This window comes from Nicotiana tomentosiformis, chromosome 8, assembly GCF_000390325.3.
Source record: "Nicotiana tomentosiformis chromosome 8, ASM39032v3, whole genome shotgun sequence".
Taxonomy (NCBI): Eukaryota; Viridiplantae; Streptophyta; class Magnoliopsida; order Solanales; family Solanaceae; genus Nicotiana; species Nicotiana tomentosiformis.
In genome coordinates this window covers 25,873,855-25,891,350 of record NC_090819.1, presented here as the reverse complement: position 1 = coordinate 25,891,350, position 17,496 = coordinate 25,873,855, and the positions used below count along the sequence as shown (strand labels likewise).

The window sequence follows — 17,496 nt, the reverse complement described above, 5'->3', positions numbered from 1 at the left end:
CCCACTATGTGGCTGTAGAATCACTCTGTGGACCGCATAATGGAAGCATAGTGAGGTAGGAATGAGCAAGTTGGGGATCAGGTTTGCGGCATATTATGCGACCACATACCAAACTCTACGGTGCATTATGCGACCGCAGAACAGGTCTGCGGGCCGCATAATGACCGCAGACTGAGTCAGTCATGCCCAGTTTTGGAGGCCAATTTTGCGGCCTATTCTGAGGACCGCAGAATCATTATGCGGTCGCATATGCGACCGCATATCTTGTTCTTGAGTTTCATTTTTGGGTTTTTATAACCCGATCCTACTTCATTAAATAGACGTAAAGGATCACTTTTAGCGAAAAATATGATGTTTTAGAGAGAAATGAGAGTGTTTTAGAGAGAGAGGAAACCCTAGGCTAATTATTCATCAAGTCTTGCTCAAATCTTGGAAGATTAACAAGGAAAACCCACAAGGTATTCATCCTAAAGGTAAGATTCTATACCCTAACCCTCAATTTCTAATTTTGTCTAGAATTGGGCAATTAGTAAGATAATATTTGGGCATGAGAGTTGTCCATATTGCATGCATGTGTTATCAAAGGGTGTAAGAAGATTGTTGAGCTAAGAATGGTAGATAATGGGTTTGGGATGATGGAACCCACCATAAAAGAACTTTCAAACTTTAATGCACACCTATTGTTTGATAAAATCCTCAAATGAGCTAGAACCATGATCATCCTCCTAATTTTGATTCAATTTGTTACATTTTCAATTGAGGTATGTTGGCTAAACTTTCTCTCTTAGAATCGAATTCCATAATGTTCCCGTGAGTTTTAAAGTATGGGTTACATATTAAAATGTTATGGCTTTGAATCATATTTCAAATGAAAGCTAGTATGCCAAATTGTGTGGGAAATACTCGATATGTTTAAGGCTCTAAATTTCTCATATGTATACCTAAAGTCTTGATTGAAAATGTCTTATTGTTGATAATCTATAAAGATGCTTGAAAATGAAATAATTGAATTGGGGATATAGTGTGTGGCCAACATGACAAGAATTTATGTTATGATTGTGGCTAGTAGTGTAAATGAAATGAAAGGATGCGATAAAGAATATGAAATGAGCCTCGACTCAATTGTTTAAAAATGATTTCGAAAATAGAATTACCTAAAAGCTTTTGTACTCAATTCATGCCAATAAGTGGTTGCTTTAACTAATGCTTTGCTTTATAAATATATCCAGTGTGATTCGAGTTCTTACATACTCAGGTGTTGAAATTGTATATTGTCATTTTTGGGAAAGAGTATTGCAAGAATTAATGGTGTATTAATTGTTTATGATTTTGATGTATGCTTGTATTGTAGGTCGGTATACCCCATTATTTGGGAAGAAACCTTTTGTGTTTAAAGTTTCCATTACTAATAAATTTGAGGTATATGATTGCTGAAATATTCTATATGTTAATATTTGATGGTGATATTTGAAATTAAAAGAGGTGAAAGCTTGGAATATGCAATACAGCTACCGTGCCAGGAATAAAGAATCTTGTGAATGGCCAAATGAGCCAAGGAAATATTGTTGTTCTGAGTGACTGGAAATACTAATGAGAATTTATACAATGTGAAAGATGTTGAGGCGAGTATAATTGTATTTATGTTACCTCTATGTGTAAATAAAATCAAAAATATTTTTGGGAGCATCATTAGCAAAACCGAGGAAGGGTGGGTCATAACGCCCACACCTGAAACTACACGTGCCGGTGTAGGGGTGGATTGTGATTATTCTCCTTATTTGGGATGAAATTGAAATATTGGAGAAATTGTGATATTATTCCCCTTAAATTGGGATGAAACTTTTAACAATTGTGGATTGGAAAAGTCAACCCACATGGCATATGTGGGAAGGCGGCCTAGCTGATCAGGTGGAGATCAGACGCCATGTTGCGCACATGGTGGTACTACTCTTGGTAACAACTTTCTTTCGCATCACATGTCAAATCACATTGTTCGTGGGAGATGTCCTAGCCGATCGGGCATGATCGGACTCCGTTCTAACAAAGACGGTGGTATATCGGTGCTAATGATCTCCCAACCAAAAATTGTATATGAAGTTTGTATTTTAAAAATTATTATGTTTTAACTGGACATTTGGAATTTGTTGATTGTGACTTGTTGTTTCTATGTGTTGCCTCTTCTTATATAGGCATTCTATTTTGAAAGAGGACTTTTACCTATAAATACTAGTGCTATCCGACAGTACTAATGTCCCTTTTGCTGGGGGCGCTGCATCTTTAATGGATGCAGGTGGTTCTACAGCAGACGTCATTGATCAGTTATAATAGTACACTCTTTTCAGCCGATTTGGTGAGCCCCACTTCATTTCGGCTATGGGAGCTTGGACGAGCAGTGGTGACGCGAGCATTATATGGTCAACGATAACAGACTGTATAAGGGAAGCTGCGAGAGGGGTGTTAGGGGTCTCGACGGGCGTCGCTGGCAGGCACAAAGGAGACTGGTGGTGGAATGAAGTGGTCCAAGGTAATGTGAAGGCGAAGAAGGCGGCGTACCTCAAGTTAGTGGGGAGCATAGGTGAGGAGGAGAGGCGTGCGTGCATGGAGAGGTATAAGGTAGCTAGGAAGGAAGCTAAGCTGGCGGTCACAGAGTATAAGACTGCAACTTATGGTTGTATGTACAAAGAACTGGGGGAAAAAGGCAGGGAGAAGAAGCTATTCCGGCTGGCCAAGTTGAGAGAGAGGAAGGCTCGGGATTTGGACCAAGTGAGATGCATCAAGGACGACAATGGTAGAGTATTGATGGAAAATTCCCAGATTAAGAATAGATGGCATACCTACTTTCATAAACTTCTGAATGAATAAGAGGATCGGGATATTGTGCTAGGTGAATTGGAGAATTTCAAGAGTCACCGTGGCTTTAGGTACTGCAGGCGCATCAAGGTTGAGGAGGTCATGGGAGCTATGAGTAAGATGAGTAGGGGCAGAGCGACAGGGCCTGACGATATTCCGATGGAATTTTGGAAGTGTGTGGGGAGATTAGGTTTGGAGTGGTTGACTGGGTTGTTCAATGTTATTTTTAAGGCGAAGACGATGCCGGATGAGTGGAGGTGGAGTACGGTGGTTCCATTGTATAAGAACAAAGGTGATATCCATAGTTGTAACAATTATAGGGGTATCAAATTACTGAGCATACCATGAAAGTGTGGGAGAGGGTGGTTGAAGTGAGGGTGAGGATGTCGGTGTCTGTTTCTGACAACAAGTTCGAGTTCATGCCGGGTTGTTTACTACAGAATCTATACACCTTGTTAGGCAATTGGTGGAACAGTATAGAGATAGGAAGAAGGACCTGCACATGGTTTTTATTGACCTCGAGAAAGCATATGACAAGGTTCCTAGAGAAGTTCTCTGAAGATTCTTAGAGGCAAACGGTGTGTTGGTTCCTTACATTATGGCGATTAAAGACATGTATGATGGGGCTAAGACTCGGGTAAGGATAGTAGGAGGAAACTCTGAGCATTTTTCGATTATTATGGGGTTACACCAAGGCTCTGTGCTCAGTCTGTTCTTATTCGCCCTGGTGATGGACGCGTTAACACACCATATTCAAGGGGAGGTGCCATGGTGCATACCATTCTCCGATGAAAATATTCTGATTGATAAAACGCCAGCCGATGTTAACGAGAGGCTAGAAGTTTGGAGATAGGCTCTTGAGTCTAAGCGTTTCAAGCTAAGAAGGATGAAGATGTAATACCTGGAGTGTAAGTTCAATGCTGAGCCGGGGGAAGTGGGCGTGGATGTGAGGCTTGACTCACAGGTCATCCCAAGTAGAGGCAGCTTCAAGTACCTTAGGTCGGTTATCCAGGGGGTAGGGGAGATCGACGAGGATGTCACAAACCTTATTGGGGTAGGATAGATGAAGTGGAGGTTAGCATCTGGAGTCCTGTGTGACAAGAGAGTGCCACCGATACTCAAAGGTATGTTCTATAAAGCGGTGGTTAGACCGACCATGATGTACGGGGCTGAGTGTTGGCTTGTTAAGAACTCACATATCTAGAAGATGAAAGTAGCAAAAATGAGGATGTTGAGGTAGATGTGCGAGCACACTAGGATGGATAAGATTAGGAATGATGATATTCGGGAGAAGGCGTGCGTGGCTCCCATTGATGACAAGATGTGGGAAGCGAGGTCCAGATAGTTCGGGCATGTACAGAGGAGGAGCCCAGATGCCCCGGTAAGGAGGTGTGAGCGGCTGGTTATGGAGGGCACGAGAAGAGGTAGATGGCAGCCAAAGAAGTATTGGGGAGAGGTGATCAGGCAGGACATGGCGAGGCTTCAGATTTTCGAGGACATAAAACTTGATAGGAAGATGTGGATGTCGAGTATTAGGGTTGTAGGTTAGGATGTAGTTGAGTCTTACCTTACTTCGTACCGTTTTGAGACTAGTCTGGTAGGGTTTTTATCTAAGCTAGCTAGTTGCAATGTCGTGTCTTACTATTTTGTGTTTCAGTGCCGGACCTATTTACTAGCTATCGCTTTTGCTTTGCATGTTTATTCTGGATTTCATGTTGTTCCTATTTTTCCTATGATTTTTATGGTGATACTGATATTGTCTCGTTTTGTCTTTTTGTCCTCTTGAGCCGAGGGTCTTTCGAAAATAGCCTCTCTATCTCTTCGGGGTAGGGGTAAGGTCTGCATATACACTACCCTCCCTAGACCCCACTAGTGGGATTTCATTGGGTTGTTGTTGTTGTACTGTGTCTTGAGGTATAGCCAGGGCCTTGTTGCCAGCATTTCTATATTACTATTCTATTATACTTAGAGGCTTCGTAGACAGGTTGTGGGTTGTGGTTGATGTTTGGAATTGAACTAGAAATTTTGGTATTTGGAAATCATGTTTTTCATTAATTCTACAAACTATTAATATTTTGGAAATTATGAATGAAGCTGCTAATGGGAATAAAAAAGAAGTTGTTAATAAAATCTTTTCAGTGTTTGATTAATGGAGTACATCTCCTCTTTATTCATGGGTGAGTTTGGGTAGAAGGAAATCTAACAGGCTTGCTCGATCGAGTTCTCTCGGTTGAGCGTCGGTCGCGCTCCCTGAGTTTGGGGCGTGACACCTAGGTTAATACTTCCCATTGCTTGCCTAAATTCTCAACAAAGGACTATACCTGAGGACTTTCTTACAATAACCTTTTGATTCAAATGGATAATATCTGCTCATTTATGCTTATGCATGCACCGTCATAAAGTTTACCTATGTGGTATCAAATCCAATGTATAGCGGCCTAGTGTTGAGATCCTTCTTGAGCCACTCTTTTTCTCTCCGGTGTATGTGGATCATATGGTTTGAACAATCACTTCACTCCTTTGTGAATATTATCATAAATCTTTTTTACTGTCTAGTAACATGAGAGCATATCTCAGCACCTATCATATGTGTAAATGTCAATTGAAAGAGGTCACTTGTCCGTATAAAAGTTTCTGGGAAATTTGAGATTTTCACAAATTCGTCACAGGAAGATATTTTTGTTTTTCCATCTCAGTATGACTTTCATGTCCACTTAGATCATGCCTCAGTGAGTAACTCACTTTGTTCCTAGTATTGTATTTGTCCATGAAGTGTCCTGTTATTGTAGCTTGAGAGTGGTTATGGTAAAAACATGTCTAGCTCATAACAAAGTGTTCATTCTCTCTAACCAATACATGAGTTCATCCCAACATTAAGATGTCCTAGATACATGGTGTCACCTGTGTGTGGTTGAAAGTTCAAAAGCCTTACCACTACTTTTCCCTCCCCACTTCAGGTGGATGTTTCAAATTCGGGCACATATGATGAGTATATTCATTTGAAAGACAAGTTAGTTGTATCTCTATTCCTCTAATATAGGATCAACTATTGTGAAGTGTTAAGCTGTCAGAATGATAATAATCTCACAAGTGTTCAACTTCTTTTTTCATCCTCATGGGCTTTTGGCATATCTATTCCTTGTTTAATGTTAAGAGCATAATGCAACTATATGTATTTTGAAACCCATATCACATTCAGGGTGCTAGAATATTCTCATTTTGAGTTAAACTGATTTTTCCTACATTCCAAGAGGCGACTTGTGTCACGTATTTGGTTATTTCTCTTTGAGGGCTACTATTGCCGAACAAGGCACATATGGATTGAAACAATTGTTACTGTCCTTTTCATGGCTCATAGTCTTCCAAGAATAACAGACACTAATGTCTTTATCCTACCGACCATGCCTCCCATATGTCACATGTCTATATGACTCATTTCTTTTAAATCTCAGAATCATGAACATGGTCCCTACATTATCAATGCCTACTAAGCAACTCTATGCCTCATTTGCCGAATTAATGATGTCATCAAAATGATTAACTATGTCAGCACTATTGGTTGTAACGTTCATGTCTCTTAGGATATAACCTCCTGAAATGCTCTGCTCAGCACATTGATGGATTCTTTAAAAAACTTCCAGCCCAATCTCAGACCTCGTTGTTCCTATTTATAGTAACCTATGGGGGTTGAAGGTTCAAACATGTCAAAGAAGAAGCATCATCCCGTGATCAAATATATTAGATAGGAAATTTTATGGTCATATTCATGCTAGCACATCTTAGAGTAATTGTTGGAGGTCTCCAAAGGTTTAGTTTGGGTGTTTGGCGTAGGGATTTAGAGTTGAAGAAAGTGATCGGGTTATTCTCAAGATTTTCTCTATGAATATATTGGGTGAATTGTTAAGGAAGGTAAAGTATGTGTAGTCACATTAGGCCTTATGGAATATTTAAGGAAATAGGCCAAACTATGAGTATGATGTTTTCCCATCATTATCCTCCATGCACCCAATGCATCATGTATCTAGGTTCCAGAAGGTTGTTGGAAATCCTTTGCCTATCGTTCCATTGGAAACTATTGAAGGTGGAGTTAATGGGTAATTGGTTTATAAGAGGTACCTAGTTGTCATCCCTGTTAGATAAGTCCGGAAATTGAGATATGCCTCTATCAAAGTAAAGGAAGTATTCTCACTTGTCCGTATAACCAAATGGTTGTGATTCAAAAGGGTACTTGTTATGTGTTATGATTTAAATATGTGCAACTCATGTCCAGATACCACTTATGATAATGTAATGCCCTTAATTTTCAGATCAGTGTTGTTGATATATACCATGATACTTTGTTGAGTTGTGGATGTATTGTTAGGAGTTGTTTTGGTGGTTCTCTGGCAGGTGGTTAGGCGCAATTGCAGAGGAGACTCTGCCAAAATTTCTAAAAAGTTTGGGAGTTAGTCAAATTTTAAGATGTGTGGAAGAAGAAACAAGTTATGTTAAGGGTTTGGGGACGGATTCTACTCCTCATTCGAGGACGAATGATTCTAAGTAGGGGAGAATGTAAGGCCCCGTAAAAATTTCCTAATGATTTAAGATTTTAAAGTGTGCCAACTGTATTTGGGAATAACGTATTTGAGTATTAAAGGAGACCTATGGGATAGAGCCACATCATTTTGAATTGATAATGTATGTTTAAGGTATGTTGAAATATACTAAGGAGTTTTGTGAATGGCAAGAACTTGTGTGGAATAGGTTGGATATATTAAGTGAAAATGATGTTTCAATTGGCACAAGGCCCAACTTCAAATGAATAGAACTCTCTCAATATAAAGACTTAGGAGGTGATCTACCTATCAAATTAAAGACCTTTGAGTCTAGTTTCCAACACATCACACCATTCGTCATTTGGATATTTCTACAGAACGTTATGGTCATTTTACCGGACCTATGCCATATGCACGACCAGATGTGCGGCCGCGCATATTTGAGGGTATTTTGCCTCAGGTGCGCGACCGCGCACGTAGGAGCCCTAAAAATACCCCCAAGGCCAGGAGAGAGAGTGGCTAAGTCATTTTTTCAACACTAGGGCTTTCTCTCCATCACCCATCCGGCCAAGGCTTCCAATACACACCTAAGGTGAGTTTTAGATGTATTTTTATTATGATTTCACTTCTCAATCACTAGTTACAACAAAGTTTTAATTGGATTCCATAGGATTTCTTCAAAATCTCAAGAACACCCCAAAAGTTGTCTTTCAAGATTTGGTCTACAAGAAGTATGTCTACCATCTCCAACTAATCTATGGTGATTATTTATGTATGAAATATATGTTATAACTTATGGTATGGTGATTGGAAGCCATAAGTTCCCAATTTTAATACATAACCATTGTAGAGATTGAAAGGTGATTATTTGATGGAATTTTGTTGGTTGGGTGTGAATGGATGGTCATGTATGTGATGTTGGAAGTTATGAATTATTTAAGAATGATGGTGGGATAAATTGTTGGTAAATGGTAGTAGTTGGATGAACTAATTCTATGACTAAGAGATGTAGAGATTCATGCCTACTAGGTGTTTGATAAAGTTCCTAAATTGCCTAAATTATGGAATTTATTACTAATATTGGTCCCATTAGGTGTTGTTATTGTAGATTAAAGTTTCTTAGTATAGTGGATCGTTGTAATATCATTAAGGGACGAATTTGAGGTATGTTGGCTAAACCACTCTCTTAGAATTGAATTCCATGATGTTCCCGTAAGTTTCAAGCATGGTTGGCTCAAGTTCCTAATTCCAATGTTCCGAGTTATTCCTTATAAACTTGATTATTCCGAATGAACTTTATGTAGAAAGATATATGTTTAGAGTACGGATTGTGTTTTAAAATGTTATGGCTTTGAGTCGTGTTCCAAATGAAAGCAAATATGCCAAATTATGTGAGAAAAACTTGATATGCTTAAGACTCTTAATTTCTCATACGTGTACCTAAAGTCTAGATTGGAAATGCCTTGTTGTTGATAATCTATAAAGATGCTCGAAATTGAAAGAAATGAGTTGAAGATATGAAGTGTGGTCAACGTGCCAAGAGTGAAAGTTATACCTGTGGCCAATGGTGCCAATGAAATGAAATGATGTGAGAAAGATTATGAAATGAGCTTTGATTCAACTGTTCCAAAATTGATTTTGAAAATAGAATTGCTTAAAATCTTATTAACTCAGGTGATGCCCATATGTGGCCGTTTTAACTAATGCTATGCTTTGTAAGTAGTTTTGATGTGTTTTATGTTCTTACATATTTGTGAGTTGGAATTGTGTTTTGCCCTTTTGGGGGAAAAGTATTTCAAGAATAAATGGTGTGTCACTTGTTTATGATTTTAATTTGCGCATCGATTGCCAATAATTTTACTCCATTTCATGGAAATAAATCCATTGTGTTTAAAGTCTTCATTACTAATGAACCTAAAGTTGTGATTTTCGAAATATACTATTTGTTGATATTTATGATGATGATCCATGAAAGGAAAGAAATGAAAGTGTGGAATACGAAATACGGCCATTGTGCCATAAATGAAGAATCATATGTATGGCCAAGAGAGCCAATGAAATAATGATGTTGAAAGTGCCAATATGGCTATATACGGTATGAAATGTTATGAGGTAAATGCATTTGTATTGTTGTTTCCTTTGTAATCAAATCAAAAATATTTTTGGGAGTATCGATAGCCGCCGAGAAAGGGGAGGTTGAATGTCACGCCCCAACCTCGGGAAGCGCGACCGGCGCTCACCCGAGTGAACCTGACCGAGGAAGTCTATTATATACTTTCTATCCACTTCACCCATGATCAAGACAAGACGTGATTTCATTAATTAATAGTAGGAAGCTCATTCATACAATCCTAAATCGTTTCATTAGACATTGCGCCTTTAAGTCTCAAAATACACATTTCTTATAGTTTGAGTGGAACAAGTGATCAAACACAACATAACTTGTTTAGCATTCTCAACACCCATATACAACCCACATAGTGTCTACAGAGCCTCTAAAGATACAAAAGAGAGTAAAGATGGTGCCGGCAACAATGCCCCGGCTATACCTCAAAAAGTGACCATATTATAAGCAAAAGGTACAATACATGACCCCGGAATAAAATGGGGCTCACTGAGTCCGCTGAGAAGAGGATGCAGTGCTATCTGTGATCAACAGTGTCTGCTATATAACCACCTGCATTAATTTAAAGATGCAGCGCCCCCGACAAAAGGGATATTAATACCGTCGAATAGCACTAGTATGTAAAGCTAAACACCAACTCAATAGAATGAATAATAATACAAGAGGAACAGTCAAGAATCAAATAATATTAAAACAACAAGTTAAGGATCATATACGCTTTCAAGTCAATTTCCATATTATTAGGTTGGGTGATCTTTAGTACCGATATCCATAATTCACAATACTTCTGTATTCTTACACGGAGTCCGATCTCGGCCCGATCGGCTAGGCCATCTCATTTGAGACATTACCACAATTTCATTATAACTTTCCAGCACAGTACCACCATGTGTGCGGCATGGCATCCGATCACGGCCCGATCGGCTAGGCCATCTTATTTGAGACTTCAACCCTTTTCACAATTTCATCCATAATACCACTGTGTTCTTACACGGAGTCTGATCTCGGCTCGATCGGCTAGGCTATCTCATTTGAGACATTACCTTTTTCAGTCAATCCTCTCACATTGTACATCTTTCATATACTTTTGATTCATTGGCACTAGTGATTACGACTACAAAGTCATTCTTCGCACTTGGCCGTATTTCATAGTTCCAGACCCCTTTTCCACATTCAATATCATTATCATTATCAACAACAATAAGGCTTCTCATTCAAGACATTAAATTCACATATGAGCAATTTGGGAATCTTAGGCACATAGAGGCTTTTCATACAAACAACCTTTAATTCAATCTTGACATGAAGTCTTAACAGTTCTAACACATATTCCATATTTTTTAACACATCCCCAAATAACAAGATAACATTATGAAGCCTTTAGAATAAATATTGAACTTACATCCTTTAACACAAACACATTAGAAATCTCCAATTCTATAATGATCAAGAGCTTACTCCAATTACATGAACACCGTGGGGTTCGATTCTAAGGAGAAGGGGGTTTAGCTAACATACCTCAATTGAGCTTCTTAGACTCTAATATGATCCGGAATTCTTAGCCACTTCAATCTATTTTAGAAATATAACAAGTTGGACCAAAATTAGAAAGATGAACATGGTTTTAGCTCATTTGAGCATATTATCAAACACTCGGTGTGCATCAATGTTTTAAGGTCCTTTTTTGTGAAAGACTCCACCAACCCACACCCTATTATTTTCTATCTTTAACTTACAACCTTCCCACATACCATAGGAACACATGCATGCAAGGTAAGAACTCCCATCCCCATGAATTACCTTACTAATGGCCCATTCTAGTTATATTTTGAAATTGCTAGGACATAGATTCTTACCTTTAAGGTGTAGACTTCCTTTGTTAATCCTCAATGATTGACCAAGAATTTATGGGTAATGGTTAAAGATTTCTCCCCCACTCTAAGAACTCACTCTCTCACTCTAAAATATCAGAAATGTGCTCAAAATGGTCTATGGATGTATTTTAATAGAATTGAGTTGGGTTTAAAAACCCCAAAAATGAAGCTCCGGAATAGGTTCTGCGGTCGCATTTGCGACCGCATAATGGTTATGCGGTCCGCAAAATGACCACAAAAATGGGGGCCATAGCTGGAAAGAAACTGACCTAGTTTGCGGTCACTATGCGGCCCGCAGACCTGTTCTACGATCGCATAAGTCACCGCAAAACGGTTCTGCGGTCACATAGTGCACCGCTGAACCTCCCTCCGAAAAATTCCAAGGTGGGAAATGCGACAAGAATGCGGCCCGTGAAACGGTTATGCGGTCGCATAATGGCCGCAAAATGGGGCATCAAAAATGCCCCAGAAATCTGCCCTACTCTGTGACCAGTGTGCGGTCCGCAAAGTGGTTCTGAGGCAGCAGAATGGGACGCAGAAATGCGTACTTCTTCTCAACATTTTCCTTCAACTCCCAGCGCACTGTTCAATAAAAAAAGTCCAAACTACTATTATTAACCTCTACGCCTACTTTGGCGTCACGAAATCTGGGTTTTTAGGAAATATTTTACGGGGCTTTATATTGAAATAACCTAACCCCGAAACTACACGTGCCGGTGTAGAAGTGGATTATAATTATTCCCCTTATTTGGGATGAGATTGATGTGATAAAATTATTCCCCTTATTTGGGATGAGATTGATGTGATAAAATTATTCCCCTTAATTAGGATGAGATGATTGATAGAAAAGGATGATGTCGATCCACAGTGCATTGTGGTGAGATGGCCTAGCCGATCGGGTCGTGATCAGACACCATACCGCACACATGATGGTGATTATGCTGGAAATTATTATTGTGTTGATGTCTCGGATGAGATGGCCTAGCCGATCGGGTTGTGATTGGACACCATGCCCCACACATGGTGGTAATTGTGCTGGAAATTATAACTGAAATTGTGATTATGGTAGATGTCACAGATGAGATGGCCTAGCAGATCGGGTCGTGATCAGACTCTGTGCTAAAAGTAAGGTGGTATTGGTATTGTGAACATTGGCATTGGGAACGGTTGTGAACAGTGGTATATCGGTGCTAAAGATCTCCCAACCAAATAATATTATCATCATATTTTGATTATCACTTCACAGTGTTATCTTCATATTTTGAAAATTATTATGTTTTTACTTGGCATTTGAATATCATTGATTGTTGATTGTTGTTTCCTTGATTTTCCCTTTCTTACATTGGCATTCTATTTTGAAAGTGGACAGTTAGCTTTACATACTAGTACTATTCCATATGTACTAACGTCCTTTTTGCCGGGGGCGCTGCATCTTCAATGGATGCAGGTGGTTCATCAACGGACAAATTTGGTCCTCGTTAGCAGTCACTCTCTATTCAGAAGGTTTTGGTGAGCCCTACTCTATTCCGGGGCATGATGTCATTTGAGTTGTACATTGTGTTTTAAGGTATAGCCAGGGCCTTGTTTCCGGCACTTCCATACAATTATTTTGTCGTACTTAGAGGCTCCGTAGACAGGTTGTGGGTGGTGTATGATGTTGGGAATTTAACTAGATGTGTTGGTATTTTTGGCAAACATGTTTTTCATTATATCTATAAACTTGAAAATTATGAATAAAGCTACTAACAAAAATGAAATGGGAGTTGCTAATGAAATATTTTCAATGTTTGATTAATGGAGTACATCTCCTCTTTATTCATGGATGAGTTTGGGTAGAAGGAAATCTAACAGGCTTGCTTAGCCGGGTTCACTCGGTTGAGCACTAGTCGCGCTTCTCGATTTTGGGGCGTGACACATACGATCCCCACGGGCTCCAATATGAATCTCCACACAAGTGAAATAACATCATACAACTCGCTCGCAATCTCAAATCATTAGAATAACATCTAAATTCAAGAATTGATCATCAAAACTTAAGAATTTCATGTTAAAAACTTATTTTTTCCAACTTTTCACATAATGCGCAGAAACGGCCCCGGGTAATCCAAGACCCCAACCAAATATACGTAAAAGTCCAAAATAATCATACGAACCTACTAAAATCGTCAAAATACCGATCTGAGATTATTTACCAAAAATGTTGACCGTAGTCAACTATAGTCATTTTAAAGTCAAAAATCACAATTTCTTTAAAATTTCACATTTAAATTTTTCAACAATTAACACGAACCACACACGCAAGTCATAAATCATTAAAATAGACCTATGAAAAATCTCGAAACACATAAAGGAAAGCTAATACTCAAAACAACCAGTCGGGTCGCTGCATATTCCCCTATTTAAACATACGTTCGTCCTCGAACGTGGCAAGAGTCATTACAAGCTATCAATTAGATGACTGAACTCATCATACACATACCCATGAGTACTCCCATGCCACCTCGGTCCATATAAGTCCAGGTATGGAGTTATATTTTTCTCATGTAATTGATATTTAATGTCTCTACTTGATGTTTAGAGCTTGAAATCATAGTTACCTTGATAAATATGTGTTTAAGTGATTTCTATGGTAAAGTTGATTCCTTGACTCATATATTTGAAAATAATACCTATTTCTCATCATATGGTGTTAGAGTCGAGCTTGTCATTATTGAATTGCTTTTCCGTATATGTCATGACCCTGCTGTTATTATTGTTGTTGGATGTTAAAAGTGAGCATCGGGCTTTGCTAACATTGTCACTATTGTTTCTGAGGTTAGGTTTGCTATTTATTGAGTACATAAGATTGATTGTACTCATACTACACTCTGTAGTTTATGTGCGATCCAGGTGTTGCTGATAGTAGTGGTTGCTAGTGAGTTGTTATCCAGATTTTCTCGGAGATTTCGAGGTAGCACTGTTGTTCTGTTTGAAGGCCTTGAAATCATCTCCTTTATCTTATGTTGTTAGTGTTTAGTTTTTTAGAAAGTATTATATTTTGTTCTGACTTTATATTTAGTACTCTATAGAGCTCATGCACTCGGTAACACCAGATTTTGGGTGGTTTCATTTCTATTGTCATTATGACTTCAATTATTTATGCTATTCCTCTATTTGAGACTATTTCTTATCGTTATTGAGTTTAATTTCGCATATCTGGTGTTGGCTTTCCTAGCAAGCGGTGTTAGGCGACATCACGACTCCGATGAGATTTTGAGTCGTGACACCTCTCATCCTCACCATAAAGGTGTATTAATCTACATTAAAATACCAATCATGCTAATATCACTCTAATCTTCACCATTCATGTACATGAGAGAGTGACATGCATAATGCAATGATATGTACACGAAATATTCGATTTGCATGGTGTATGCATATGCATAATATATGACCACAACTATAACATCTAATACAATATATTTAGCCCATCATGCCCAAATAAAATGCCAAAAGCATATACATGATCTCTAGAATGATTAATAATACTCAAGTAATCATAAAAACAAGTAAAATATGTCACAAGTAGAACATGTATCAAAACAAGGCATAGAGAAGTGTAAAATCTACCCAAGCATGGTACAACCTTGTTAATCATATACGTTCGTCACCTTGCATGTATGTCACCCCAAACACATAGCATATATCACATAAGTCCATTTAGGAAACAATTCTCTCAAGTCGAGGTTAAGCAAGATACTTACCTTTTCTTAGATTAGCTCTATTCTTAAATCCGGCATTTTTAGCAGCAAATCGATCACACGAGCTCGATCTAGCCCATAGAATTCTCAAGGAAATCAAATAAAGCTACAAAAATTAATTCTAAATGATAACTTTTCCATATGTAATAAAATAATAAAAGTCAACTTGAGCCTACATGGTTAAATCTCGAAAGAAGTCTAACCCCATTGACCCATAACTTTATGAGTCCAAATGTATTATTAGTTTATAAATTTGAGTTTTAATTTGTGTTTAAAATTCTAAAATAAACTTTCTTAACTCTCAAATAAAAATCATTTTCCTCTTTTGAATCTTTGATGCTAAGGCAAAATTGATGATATATTCATATAATAATCATAGATTTGAGTGAGAATTATTTATCCCATCTTCTAATTTATAACCTCTTAAAAATCACCTCAATTTGTGCTCCCTAGCTCTTGAAATGATAAAATTAAGTCCAGGTATGCCACGACCCAAAATCTCTCCTTAGGAGTCGTGATGGCACCTAGTCTCCAAACTAGGTAAGCCGGTCTCTCAACATTATTTATAATAGTTAAATCATGAAATAACGAAGACGTAGTTTAACATAAAAGCAAAAATAAGATTAATACATGCCGAAGAAGAAAATACTCAACATAATATCCCATAATTAGGTGGAACAGAGTGACAAGCTCTAACTGAATGCACGAGATCAATCTCAACTACAATACTGTCTGACTCTGAGGCCTGCGATCGGATCATGCGGGGATACCTTGAAGTCTGCGTATGAATGCAAATCTTCACTATGGATCAATCTGATCCGAAGTACATGTATCTGCAATAAATTTGTGGAAGCGTAGCATGAGTACATCATAATCGGTACCTTGTAAGTATCAAGACTAACCTCGGTGGAGTAGTGACGAGGTTCAAGTCAAGACACTCACTAATCAAATAATCTATGCAGAATATCAATACATAGCTAACAGCAGAAAAACAAAACAAATAAATAGCAATGAATGGAAATCATGTGAATGGACAACATAAAAATCAAAGCGCAGGTAAAATACAAGTGAAAGCAACAACAATTCTAATCATCAACCTTTCGACCCAAGAGTCATAACCAGAAATACCCCGAGGTACCACAACTCATAATTACAAATCATAAATCGTGTACACACGGCACCTCATGCACACATTATCAGCCATCCTCACACGGCTAAGACATCGTGCCACAATATAAGTCACAAGCGCATGGACAACTCCCGTGTCAATAATATCATCCGCACAGACAACTCACATGCCAATAATCACAATCCGCCCGGCGTGGTCACAAGCGACTAGTACAAACCACATCGCAGAGAAAGCAAATATCCACGAATATGTGTACATGATCGATGAATATCAATCTCCATCCTTCTCGACTGGTATAAATGATATGTTACAGTATATGCATGTGCGAGTGTACTATCACAACTAAAACCATCAAGTAATATTAGAAACATCGAGTAGCACATTGAGAACACAACAACAAATCAAGTAATATGCATGACACACACAAGGAAGTCACGAGAACAAGCAAGCATACCCCTTTACATTAACAACATGCCCTCAGGCCATCACATATCATCCCCACATAGTCACCCTTATACCACCGCATTGACAATATCATAATAGTCACCCTTATTGCTCCACCGAGATAATATATCATTAGCTACCCATATCGCTCCACCCTGCCAATAACACAATAGCCACCGGTATCTCTCCGCCCAAACAATATATCAATAGCCACCCGTATCGCTCCGCCCTAACAAGAACATAATAACCACCCGTATTGCTCCGCAAAATCAACAATAGTGAAATGCCACCCTTATGCTCCCCACAACAAGAATCAATCCCCACAATATGTCCACATATGCCACAATATGGCCAAAACAACAATACCAATATCACAATAAAGCATAGGCCACGGCTCAACAACACGGTGTACAATAGTTTCAACAACAACAAAATGAAATGGGAATTAAATCAACAAAGAAAGATGTCCCAAATAACAACAACTTCAATTAAAGGCATAAGAGTTTAGACCGGTTAAATACCACATATAAGCCCATGTACACACTTGTCACCTCATGCACACGTCTTTCACTTAATTCAAATAGTGCAATTAAACCAATACCTATGGGGTAGTTCCCCACACAAAGTTAGGCTAGATACTTACCTCAAAAGCCCTCAATCAATACTCTAAAAATGCTTTTCCTCTAAAATTCGCCTCCGCTCGTTGCAAATCTAACCAAAATCGACTTAATGGCATCAAATAATGCAAGAGAAACCAATTCCAAGGGTAGATCCCTACTACCCATAACCCCACAAGTCC

General features: G+C 38.5%; 1 protein-coding gene across 1 annotated transcript; it reads left to right on the top strand.

Annotated features, from left to right (window-relative positions):
• Positions 1-2,373: 2,373 nt before the first annotated feature.
• On the top strand, positions 2,374-2,862 carry LOC138897215 (uncharacterized). The gene has a single exon (XM_070183178.1). The coding sequence runs from the start codon at positions 2,374-2,376 to the stop codon at positions 2,860-2,862; it is 489 nt and encodes a 162-aa protein (XP_070039279.1).
• Positions 2,863-17,496: the final 14,634 nt, after the last annotated feature.

What these genes read in the sequence shown, in the direction of transcription:
- LOC138897215 (XM_070183178.1), top strand. Translation starts at nt 2,374, where the DNA reads ATGGGAGCTTGGACGAGCAGTGGTGACGCGAGCATTATATGGTCAACG.